The following is a 13,117-nucleotide window of genomic DNA, read 5'->3' as shown; positions in this document are numbered from 1 at the left end:
GCTGTAAACAGTCCAGTTGAAAGTAAACGCACAGATCAACGGCAATGGTATATTTGCATATAGGCCCACTGCCCTTCTTTGTGAGGCATTGGAAAATCTCCCTGGTCTTTCTGGTTGAATCTGTTTTTGAACTTCACTGCTCGACTGAGGGTCCTTATAGATAAAAGTTATTCAAATATCACGTTAAACACTATTATGAGTCCATGCAACTTATGTGACTTGTTAATCACATTTTTACTCCTGAACTTACTAGGCTTGCCATAACAAAGGGGTTCAATACTTATTGACTCAAGACATTACAGTTTTTCACTTATAATTCATTTGTAAAAAAAAATCTAAAAACATAATTCCACTTTAACATTATGGTGTATTGTGTGTAGGCCAGTGACACAAAATCTCAATTTAATACATTTTAAATTCAGGCTGTAACAAAAAAACGTGGAAAAAGTCAAGGAGTATAGATACTTTCTGAAGACATTGTACGATATACGGCCCAAGCCTACTCGTGAGACAGCCACAGAAGCCAGTAAGTCTTCGCCAACTCTCATTGGGGATTACTACACACTGTACAAGCAACAGGTATTACAGAAACAAATAACAGGCTGAGGCATTAGTCTATAACTTCTTGAAATACACAGAGCCTTTCATGCCACACTAAGCCCATAACATAGTATGGAATGCAATGATTCAGTCCTCACTGGACTGAAGTGACCAGTCTCTCCTGACATACATAAGAAAGAGGTGACTATGCAACTAGCTAGGCCTACAACTCCAATACTTTGTTGGTGTAGAGGGGTAGCGTGAAGAGAACATTTTGAATGCTGGGAAATACTGTTTGGGGAGGACACATTTTAGTGCTGAGCGATTAGTGCTTTATGAGGTTGGGCAGTTTGATTATTAAAAGATAATTCACGGTTTTCGATTACAATGATTTTAAAGCGTTTTAATGGATATTCCAAAGCCAAAAATATTGAAAATGTAATTGCCAAAACATTGAAAATATTCCATTGTCTTCGCCAGGTTCACATTGGGTAGACATCAATAGTAAAATAGGAAATTACTATGAAATAATACAATATTTAAATTGTGTATATTACTTTATTAGTTTTCATTCCTTAAAGTAATCACCTCATTTCTGCTCAGGCAGTAGCAGTCAGCAAGCCGCTGCAAGATTGAATCCCCGAGCTGACAAGGTAAAAATATGTTGTTCTGCCCCTGAACAAGACAGTTAACCCACTGTTCCTAGGCTGTCATTGAAAATAAGAATTTGTTCTTAACTGACTTGCCTAGTCAAATGAAGGTTAAATAAAAAAGTATGCTGCAGAGCTGTCTGATGAAATCATTTAACTAGTGCTTCAAAGAAGATAAGGCATACTTTCACAAGCTGTCTCTGGCCCCCTCTTTGTTGTGTACATTCCTTTCTCATGCGGTTTATGCGGTCTGTATGTATCTAACATGATCTGTATATAACGACGAGATGTTCATGTCTATGCTCTAACAATGGGAGTCGTTGTCCCAAATGCTGGAAGGCAAGCGACAAGCTTAGGTCCAAAATAAGCCCATTATGCTTATTTTGGACAGATTTTGGCGAGAGTGAAACCTCTCACATCGCCTCTTCCTCTCTGATCAGTCTATTGAGACTGCAAAAACTGGGTCAATGGCTTATGGTCATTGCAGTTAATTACCACGTTCCTGCACCAAACTACGTTGAATATTTTCTTAATGCAAACAACAACTCCCTTCAGCCTAGCGTCCCACATAGTTCTAGACTTGATTTCTCAGATTTCTCTTGTGAATGATTTTATTTCACTCGAGAAAACACGCATTGGGCACACAAAAAAACGTAATAAAATGGAATTCAAGTAATTGAAACCGATGTCATTCCATTAGTTGTTTAATAACCCCCCCAAAAAATGGTGGTTAATCGCTCAGCACTAACACATTTATAGCCTCATACATATTAGCATGCTACAGTGGGCTGCCCTTGAGTATTTGAGCTGTAACGGCAAACATGGCAGCCATTTTACAATTCATTATGATAGAATTCCAGCTATAAATGTCTGGCTTGGTATATTTTGCTTATGCAAATCCTAATTACATTATCACAGGCACACAGCAGACAGCCTAATAATTGATATAGTGATGAGTGCCATACCCACTGATAGAGTTCAGCCATTCTCATTAACCCCTGCAATTGGAAGTGTTCTAGATCGAAATCTAATGAATCGCTTCAATTACTTTGTCATAACATCTCCAGAAATAAGTACATGATCATCCTGCTCTGGAGACGCCACAACTCAAAGAGCTCTCCCAACAATGTTCCTTCCCAATCAAGGGCTTCAGTCTATGCTAATTAGCCTATCGGGGATAACTTTGTGTGAAATATTGTACACAACCAAAAACAAAGCCTGAGTGTCATACTGTGCAGTCGTGAAGTGGTGGGCCAATGTCAACTCAACTGGTGCTCTGCTTTCTTCAATAACCCCATTTTCAATGGTATGCCAGGCAGTGAACTCTGATGTGCACCACAGTCAAAACTGTGTCAGTTTGTTTACTGATGTTTAGTGCCTACATGGAAGGTAAACAACATCTCAACGCTTCATGTCGCATTGAGATGTTGATCCTCTGCATGTGACTATCTCTTGTGTAGCGTATCTGATGCAAATGGTTTGCCAATTGAGTTCACTAGGCCTACCTGAAAAAACAAGAATAACCTCTTCATTTCTCTATAGGGGGGTGTAATCAGGTGATTCACTGATTTCTATAATTGCATCATTTAACCAATGAGTCAATGTCGCTTCACCCTGGCCCTCCCCCACCCAGTCCAGAAATAGGAAGGCATACAGGCCTCCAGCTCTCTACTGTACAGCTGCTCAAGCAGAATAATACATGCTACCATGCATGTCCAACAGCAAAAACATGTAACATGTCATAAATAAGCTGTCCAACTGGAAGATGACAACATAGTGACATGAATAAGACTGTGCCAGAGGGTACCCTCTGATGATGTTTGAAGACTTATCCTGGCATCAATTCAGATGTTAATGACGCTTGAGTTTCGCTGCTTTTTGAATTTTAGCATAAGCTTGAATAACATATCATATACATTTATGTACAGTGCATTCGGAAAGCATTCAGACCCCTTGACTTGTGCCACATTTTGTTACGTTACAGCCTTATTCTAAAATGTATTAAATGGTTTATTTTCCTCATCAATCTACACACAATACCCCATAATGACAAAGCAAAAACATGTTTTTAGAAATATCACATTTACATAAGTATTCAGCCCTTTGCTATGAGACTTGAAATTGAGCTCAGGTGCATCCTGTTTCCATTGATCATCCTTGAGATGTTTCTACAACTGTCCACCTGTGGTAAAATCAATTGATTGTGCATGATTTGGAAAGGGACACATGTAACCTTTATTTAACTAGGCAAGTCAGTTAAAAACAAATTCTTATTTACAATGACGGCCTACCCCGGACGACACTGGGTCAATTGTGCGCAGCCCTATGGTACTCCCAATCATGGCCCGATGTGATGCAGCCTGGATTCGAGCCAGGGACTGCAGTGACGCCTCTTGCACTGAGATGCAGTGCCTTAAACCGCTGCGCCACCCGGGACACACCTGTCTATATAAGGTCCCACAGTTGACAGTGAATGTCAGAGGTCGAAGGAGTTGACCATAGAGCTCCGAGACAGGATTGTGTACCAAAAAATGTGTGCAGCATTGAAGGTCCCCAAGAACACAATGGCCTCCATCATTCTTAAATGGAATAAGTTTGTAACCACCAAGACTCTTCCTAGAGCTGGCTGCCCAGCCAAACTGAGCATTTGGGGTGAGAAGGGCCTTGATCAGGGAAGTGACCAAGAACCCATTGGTCACTCTGACAGAGCTCCAGCGTTCCTCTGTGGAGGTGGGAGAACCTTGTGGAAGGACAACCGTCTTTGCAGTACTCCTCCAATCAGGCCTTTATGGTAGAGTGGCCACATGGAAGCCTCCTCAGTAAAAGGCACATGACAGCCCGCTTGGAGTTTGCCAAAAGGCATCTAAAGGACTCAGACCATGAGAAACAAGATTCTCTGGTGTGATGAAACAAAGATTGAACTCTTTGGCCTGAATGCCAAGCGTCAACATCTGGAGGAAACCTGGCACCATCCCTACGGGGAAGCATGGTGGTGGAAGCATCATGCTGTGGGGATGTTTTCAGCGGCAGGGACTGGGAGACTAGTCAGGATCGAGGGAAAGACAGCAAAGTACAGGGAGATCCTTGATGAAAACTTGCAAAGGCGAAGGGTCACCTTCCAACACGACAACGACTTTCTTTAGGCCTATGTTATGTATTGTATGAGGAAAATGCTTAAGCTCCCTTTTCATTTGGATGACTCCTGACTGCTCTGCTTATACTGTAGATGCTTATCTGACACTGGAATCTATAGTGGTTTCCCATTGAATCAGTCTGTTGCAGAGGCTACCACAAAAGAGTGTAGATGCAAGTCAGCCAAAAATGATTTGCTGTTTGAGAACAATTAACACTTATTTTCACTGTTTTCCTTTCAACTCTCAAAACAGGAACAAACATAACAAAGCATACTGTATCAAAGTTAACTTGAGTTAAACATAGGAGTTTTATAATCATCACACATCTCCTATGAGTGTTAAAAGAACACAAAAGCAGAAGTGTGAAAAGTATTAAGGATCAACTTAATAGTAAGCAAATGGTGTGAATACAGAAGTTCAAAAGGGTCACCTATTACTATTATCTAGGTACAGTACAGCAATGCTCTGTCTCACATGACAACTTTGATATTCCATACATTTTCCTTCAACCCTCCATCATAAAATGTTCATGATATTGAGGGTCGGTTAGTACTGTTATTGACTGCTTATGACAACTGACATTACACTGTTATGACACGATCATGTATCAGCTATTATGTGTGAAGGTAGCAAACTGGCTTGGGTAAAACATAATGGTAAAGCCGGTTGCCATAAGGTGGCATTGAAATTGGTTTGTGTGTCTACAATGAAGTTGAGATTCCACTTGTTAGGATGCACAGCTGCAGTCCATGAAGATAAGGCGTCTGATCAACCAGGTCTACACAAGAAATTGCATTTCTATGCATGGTAAATCCAATATAGTCTTCTCTGACTGAAGGAATGTTGTTTTCAAAAAATAATGTTAGTAGCGACTGCTAGGACACTCCTTTCCCCAAGATGGGTGTTAATTAATAGCTAAATATACAAATTACCTCAATTTAAGGTTAAACCAACATAAGGCACCCTTTCCTTGGGCTACAGTTATTCTGGTGGCAGTCATATTGAATGACCTTATCCTCTGGGCACAAATAGAATGTGCTAGTTTAATCACACGAAATAAATATCTGCAGACTTAGGTTCAGATTTAAGACAGAGCCAATAATGGCATACAAGGCTCTGGTTCATGAGCTGTCAAGAAGTTTACATTTGCTTTGAATAATCAATCACGAGTTTCCTACGATTACCGTATGCACACAAAAACGTAGAAAGGCAGCGATGATGAACAGCATTTTTGTCAATGATGATGTATAGCAGTCTCTCCTTCACTGGCATTTTACTGTCGTGGTCTGGCGCATATTGTACTAGCTATGCCCACTCAGTCAAATCACAAGTAATGAGCAATGAATGCAATTTTACACATCGGTTAGGTAACTAATAATTGTAGGCTACTCGCAAGCTTGTTTATTAAGCACCATACACTGTGTAATAGCAAGCAAGCGCGCTAAACTGGCCGGCTAGCTAACCCACTTATTTGCTTGATATAACTTGAGGCTGTGTGTGAGTGAACAATAACTTGGAAGTACCAGACTACATTGCCACGCCATTCGCATTCACAGAGACAACATGATTTGGTACCGTGTACAGTAGCTAGCTAGCACCTACCTGTTTCTTGTCAAGTCAACAATCCTGTTCTGGTTCTGAAACAACAGCCCCTTGTTTTTACCGCTTTGACATCTCCAACACACGCTGCTTCAGATCCAGATCCGTTTATTTGACGTTTTCACTGGCTATTTACGTGAAGACACACCCATGCAAAGATTTTCATTGGCCATACTCTATGTCAATCAACTGAACAGCTAGGTTTCCCGCGCCCACCAGTGATTTCGCAATCCCTTTTACCAATCCTTAAAATCATATTTATTTGAAGATCTCAAATCTGCTGTTTAGCCTACCTACATACTGCTGTAGACTACGACACGTAGACTTCAAACATCGTGACTACCAGTAGCACCAATGTAACGTTACCAATTCAATTTTATATTTGTCGATTCAGTAAGATTATTAATCCGTAACCTTTGTATTGTTTTTCTCTGTGGGATGATGAAACACAAATGTAATTTTTATTTCATCCTGTAGCTACATTCTAAACTACTAGTCTTCACTGGGCAACATACCCCAGTGAAGCAAAGAGAAGGAGACAATAATAAAATCCATGTTATTACTATCATACATTATCCTGTCAACCATTATTCTTTGTTCACAATGATTGGCCTGTGTATCATAATGAACAGTGCTGAGTAGGTGGGGTGAAGTTGATCATGCTGCTTGCAGTGCTTCAGCTTGCGACACTCAACACCACTCAGTCTTTCAGAACCAGGGGTGCTTTGACAGTAGCAGCAACCTCAGGCCCCATGAGCTCCTCTACAATGGCCAGGGCAAACTCAAAGCTGGTTCCTGGCCCGCGGCTGGTGATCAGATGGCCATCCTTCTGGACCCGAGCCTCCGAATACGTGTAGTGGCCTAGGGAGTGGAGAGGAACAGTGGTGAGTACAGAGAGAGACACTATCGTTATGCATAACTGTCTGCAAATGCAGATCATTTAGTACTGCTTCAAATCAGATGACTCATTTTTGTTTTAATCTTTTCAAAAATTCCTTCCCCCACCTTAACTTGCGTTTGTGCAGTATATATTTTTAAAAGTATTTCTGTTACTGTGTTCACTGTTTGAGTCGGGTCAAATCGCTTTCCACAATTTCCAACGCTCCTTAGCCTAGGGCAGGGATCAACTAGATTCAGCCGCGGGCCGATATTTTCTTGAGCGGATGGTCAAGGGGCTGGAACATAATTACAAGCAATTTGTAGACTGCAAATTGACCGCAAGAAGCCCAAACAGATATAATATTTAACTAAACATAATAATTTCAAACCTGGCTTACATTTGTATACAATCACATATCTATTATGCGTGGGAATACTTTGGAACAGATTTCCAAAATGTAAAATTACTTGAAGCTGATTTGCTGGTGTTTTTACAGTCTTTTATGTCTAACCATTTTATTTGGGGGGCCAAATATAATCACCCATGGGCTGCCAGTTGAGGAACCCTGGCCTAGGATCTGGTTTACGAGACTGCATAAAGACCTTGTATTAATGATTACCATAAAGTATGGAAATCATTTATAGCACCCTCTGCTGGACACAAAAGACCACATGCTTATGTCATTGTTCAGTAGTACCGATAATATGGATGTGCTCATTGTACTGCAAGAATAAGCTGCATTTCCTGTCACACTGAGCCTGCCGATTTATCATACAGATATATTTCCTACCTGTGGATGTATTTGGTGCGTAACAACCGGCTAACAAACAACAAAACCACAGTGGCTGTGTTAGCCTGTGACCAAGCTGTGTACAGTAGTAGAGATTCATCAGCCTGAACCTTAGCCCTGTGGTAGCCAGGCTGTTTTACTTTACCTCCAGTCATCATCTTGTCCTTCGCACCAGGGTGGGTGGTGACCGTGCTGCCGTAGGCAATACCATGTGCCAGCAGCGCCGTGGGACCTGAGGTGAGTAGGGGACAGGAGAGTTAGACCAACACTGTTCTTTCTCTCTGTAGTCAAAATGTTGAAAACCGACATGGCGTCTCTGGACATTGAACAACAAAGGTCTCAAATTATTTATTCACAAAAACCCAGAGAAGTCTATCTATACATCTTATTTTCACATGCAGATTGACACAACTTTTTGTTTTCCTTTGAGGTGACATCACCACTAAAAGCTAGACTCATTAGTAGAACCATAAACTCGGATCTAAAACTAACCACATATGGTTTCAATCGACCACTGCATGCCATATTTAGAGGAAGGAAAAACCAGAGTCAAAAAATAATGGACTTTATGTGTGCTGCATTAGCATCGGCAACGTCCTAGCACTGCAGTGAGCTCATCCTCAGACTGTTAATAAATAGAAAGGGAAAACTGGGAAAACTACCATCTCCAGAGACAGGCCAGGGCTGAGAAAGAGGGAGGTAGTGCACGCCTCTCTCTGATAATAACAATAACGCATAAATGGATGGTCTTGAACAAACCAGTGATATGTTTCAGAAGGGAGTATGACATGGGAGACAGGAGGGGCTATGGCATTTATACACCTGCTATATATAGAGGAATTGAGTCAAGCACTTTTCACACCTCTGTTCACATTAGAAATAGAAAGCATTATTTTCACATTAGCAGAGCACAATGTGACACTGCTGCTGATTCTCTGTTTGGCAGGTTCAGTATATATTCCTGTGGGGACATCAGCCGTTTTCTAGGACGCCCTTCACTCCACTTTGCCAAATGGGTCCCATGTCCTCATTCACAACGTCCTTCCAGTGCCCTTCATCAGCACAGGCGGGCAGACGGGTAGAAAGTCTCAGGGGTAGAGGGCTTTGTCAATGGCAATTATATGTGGATGTTAACCTAAGCTTCAATGGTCAATGTGTGTAAAAGTATAATACAATAGTCTATCATAGAAAAATCTTATTCTGTATTGGTTTCCTGCTCAGTAATAATGGAAAGGCAAGGCAATGCGACAGCCCCAAGTCCCAATCTACATTCACTGGTTGACAGAAATTGCTGGTTGCCGATTTAACTCAAGATTATGATCTAAGCAATCTTGTCCCAGCAGACGTCATTGACACAGATGCATTCTGGAGTGTGTTAGCTGCAATGTACTAGAGATGGAAGTGTGTGTTCTCACAGAAGGAACAGTACCTGCACAGACAGCAGCAATCAGCCCTTTCCTGCCCTCCTGGTCCTTCAACACCTCTTTCACAGCAGGGGACTACAAGAGGAACAACATGGGGGCCACATACAGGGAGATGAGGCACTCTACTTTATCATGTAGAATGTGTGTTATAACACTGCAGTAAATGCTCCTCTGCTAGATGAAATAAGAATTCCCATGAAATGGCAGTGGACATTATAAAAAATGTCATAGATGAGTCTTTGTTTTCAGCATGACCAAAAAAACAGAATTGAAATTAATTGTGGGACAATGCCACAGAACTTGTAGTTATAAGGGCTAAAACCATAATAAAATGTGGATTAGTATCATGGTGTCATACTGCATAAATGTATATTTGCTTGTTTTTAATAAACAATAATCTTCATAAGATCATAAAAAGTAAATTATATTTTAAATGAAGGAAAATTATGGGACTTTTATAGTTTTCTATCGTAAATTGTCCCCCAAGACAACTAAAACAATTCAAGGGACAAATGTTACAGTATGCACCTGCAATGTTATATTGGCAATGCCAGGGACACACAGGAGAGATGAATCAGCGGCTAAAAGTTCTGGCAATGAATGCTTAACATTAAGTGCATTCCTACCTCTGACAGGTTCTGGGCACCGAGAGCCCCCCCTGGTAGAAGAACCACATCATACGGACCCTGCAACCCAAAACATCAAAAGATACAAGGTCACAGATAACAAATTCTTATTACCAATTTAAGATGCATCAATCTTGAACATTAATTAATGAAGAATGTTTTAAAGTGCATTATAAACTCTATGAAGTCAGAGAACAGCCTGCTCTGTGGCCTAATGTGATTGAAGGGTATGGAGGCAGGAGGGCAGAGAGGGCTCGGACCTGCTTGCGGGCATCCTCCAGGCTGGAATCAGGAACAAGGTAGATGTCTCTGCTGCACTGCACAGGGTCTTTGCCTGTCAACCCTGCCAACGTCACAGCAATCTGCAGGATGTGGACACAAAAAAAAGCACAACTACTTCAATAGACTGTCATTAGTCATTGCCTGCCGGATTCATAAAATCCCACTACTCAAATATGAGTATGGGACTTTTAATTAGAAAAATATAATCTGCTTCCTATTCTGCACTAGTCACCTTTGACATTTGCAGTGACCTTATACTCACATGTGTTGAATATGCCAACACACTAGCTAACAGCATGACAACGCATTAGCTAATTTATTAACCATAGATAAGGATTGCATACTGCAGAGTTGTTAATCAGGTCTGTAAATAGGCTAGATTATAATAGCTAGCTAGTCCGACAATTATATCAACATCAAGCTAGCTAACCAGCTACCTAAGTTACCTAGCTAGCTATGGCAAGACATAGATCTGCATGCATGTGTCAAACTAGCTTGGGCTGCAGCTTGACTGTGGCTAGCTAGATAAATAAAATAGCCGCTAGAATACTAACTACCTGTAATGTGCAGCTTTTAGCTAGCTAGCTAAATGGAGCCAGCTAGCCAATACTCTATTGTGATCAGTGTATGTTGCACCACCTAGCTAGCTAATCTAACATCCAATTTAGCTCGATACATGTACAAACCCCAGCTCTACGCATGACGTCCACAGGTATAACAGTTTCCATCTCCTCTGCACCTTTAGAGAGGATTACTAATGCCTTTTTGCCTGCCATTATTGAGCGAGTGGGTGAGTGAGTGTCACAACAAGACAGAAAATATCTGTCAGAGGACTTTTATTTTGTCAGGGAGCAGAGCTCTCTGCAGGAACACACATGGCTACACTACAGCTACGGGATAGTTGAAAGGACAAACACAACGCGTGCATGGTTGAACTTATCAAAGAATTTCACAGAAGTAATTTGATCAAATCAAACACACTATTGCATATATTCGATGATTCATTTTCATCTAAATATATGCAACATCATTGACTTTTAAACGCAACATAGTGAGTGTCACAAGACTGGTAGGTTCAATTACATCCACCAGGGGGAGGCATTGACCCATACATTGTCAATAAAGCTATTGTAAATAGAGGTGTTTATAAAATAAGCCTTCACTTTTGAGCCTTTGTTTGCCTAACAGATGTAAAAAATAATAATAGTAATCTTACAAGTGCGATTGAGGTTTATATTATTCAATACATTATTCAAAACTTTAATGTTTATTATACAGTAATGAGGCGGCAGGTAGCCTAGTGGTTAGCCGCTGGGCCAGTGACCGAAAGGTTGCTAGATCGAATCTCCGAGCTGACAAGGTAAAAATCTGTCCTTCTGCCGCTGAACGAGGCCCCCTTTTTTTGAAATTTTCGCCTAAATGACATACCCACATTTAACTGCCTGTAGCTCAGGCCCTGAAGCAAGGATATGCATATTATTGGTACCATTTGAAAGGAAACACTTTGAAGTTTGTAGAAATGTGAATTGAATGTAGGAGAATATAACAGAATAGATCTGGTCGAAGAAAATACAAAAGAAAGAAACAACCGTTTTTTTCTACCACCATCTTTGAAATGCAACAGAAAGGTCCCTGTTCCAGCCATCACTCTGGTTGTCCACAAGATGGCAGTAGTGTATGTGCAAAGTTTCAGACAGATAACTTGAAGTATGAGCGAGCTACATGACATTTAGTGTGAAGTCACCCAGGTACATTTGGGCAAATCGTGAAGCAGACATTTGCATTCATATTAAATTTTTCTGCAAGAATATCGTCAAATCTGTATACTTGGACCTTGATTTAGATTTTCCAGTAGCCATTCCAGTAGCCAGATTTTCCAGTAGCCATATTATAAGTTAAACATTTGAAAAACAACCAGTTTTCATATCTTCATAACTCTGAATATTCTTATAATTTTTGTCCAAAATGAAAAGGCATGTTGTTGTACAAGGTTAGTAGCTACATTTTACGACAGATACAGGGTTTCTGGATACTCCCGTAAAGCCCAGCTCATTGGCTATCTAGCTAGCTTTGTTTGACCCTGATTGGTGCTCTTGCTGCTGGTGATTCTCCGATCCACCTCTACGCAGACAACACCATTCTGTATACTTCTGGCCCTTTGGACACTGTGTTAACTAACTTCCAGACAAGCTTCAATGCCATACAACTCTCCTTCCGTGGCCTCCAACTGCTCTTAAAAACAAGTAAAACTAAATGCATGCTCTTCAACTGCCCGCACCTGCCCGTCCAGCATCACTACTCTGGATGGTTCTGACTTAGAATATGTGGACAATTACAAATAGGTAGCTGTCTGGTTAGACTGTAAACTCTCCTTCCAGACTCACATTAAGCATCTCCAATCCAAAGTTAAATCTAGAATCGGCTTCCTATTTTGCAACCAAGCATCCTTCACTGATACTGCCTAACATACCCTCGTAAAACTGACTATCGTACTGATCCTTGACTTTGGCGATGTAATTTACAAAATAGCCTCCAACACTCTACTCAGCAAATTGGATGCAGTCTATCACAGTGCCATCCGTTTTGTCACCAAAGCCCCATATACTACCCACCACTGCGACCTATATGCTCTCGTTGGCTGCCCACGCTTCATATTCGTCATCAAACCTACTGGCTCTAGGTCATCTATAAGTCTTTGCTAGGTAAAGCCCCGCCTTATCTCAGCTCACTGGTCACCATAGTAGCACGCGCTCCAGCAGGTATATTTCACTGGTCACCCCCAAAGCCTATTCCTCATTTGGCTGCCTTTCCTTCCAGTTCTCTGCTGCCAATGACTGGAACGAATTTCAAAAATCACTGAAGCTGGAGACTGATATCTCCCTCACTAACTTTAAGCATCAGCTGTCAGAGCAGCTCACTGTACATAGCCCATCTGTAAATAGCCCATCCAACTACATCCCCATATTATTATTTTTTTCTTTTCTCCTTTGCACCCCAGTATCTCTACTTGCACATTCATCTTCTGCACATCTATCACTCCAGTGTTTAATTGCTGTATTGTAATTACTTCGCCACTACAGCCTATTTATTGCCTTACCTCCCTAATCTTACCTCATTTGCACACACTGTATATAGACTTTTTTCTATTGTGTTATTGACTCTATGTTTGTTTATTCCATGTGTAACTCTGTG

General features: G+C 41.0%; 1 protein-coding gene across 1 annotated transcript; it reads right to left on the bottom strand.

Moving 5' to 3' along the window:
• Positions 1 to 6,014: 6,014 nt before the first annotated feature.
• On the bottom strand, positions 6,015 to 10,780 carry LOC112068743 (Parkinson disease protein 7 homolog). Its single transcript, XM_024135944.2, has 6 exons — positions 10,612 to 10,780; positions 9,904 to 10,005; positions 9,644 to 9,703; positions 9,023 to 9,092; positions 7,739 to 7,825; positions 6,015 to 6,784 (listed from the first exon to the last, which is right to left on the bottom strand). The coding sequence occupies exons 1-6, from the start codon at positions 10,699 to 10,701 to the stop codon at positions 6,624 to 6,626; spliced, it is 570 nt and encodes a 189-aa protein (XP_023991712.1). The 5' UTR covers positions 10,702 to 10,780; the 3' UTR covers positions 6,015 to 6,623.
• Between the last annotated feature and the right edge of the window lie 2,337 nt (positions 10,781 to 13,117).

Source organism: Salvelinus sp. IW2-2015, unplaced genomic scaffold (genome assembly GCF_002910315.2).
Source record: "Salvelinus sp. IW2-2015 unplaced genomic scaffold, ASM291031v2 Un_scaffold667, whole genome shotgun sequence".
Classification (NCBI taxonomy): Eukaryota; Metazoa; Chordata; class Actinopteri; order Salmoniformes; family Salmonidae; genus Salvelinus; species Salvelinus sp. IW2-2015.
Note: the sequence above shows the minus strand (reverse complement) of the source record. Positions and strands in the feature narration are given on the sequence as shown.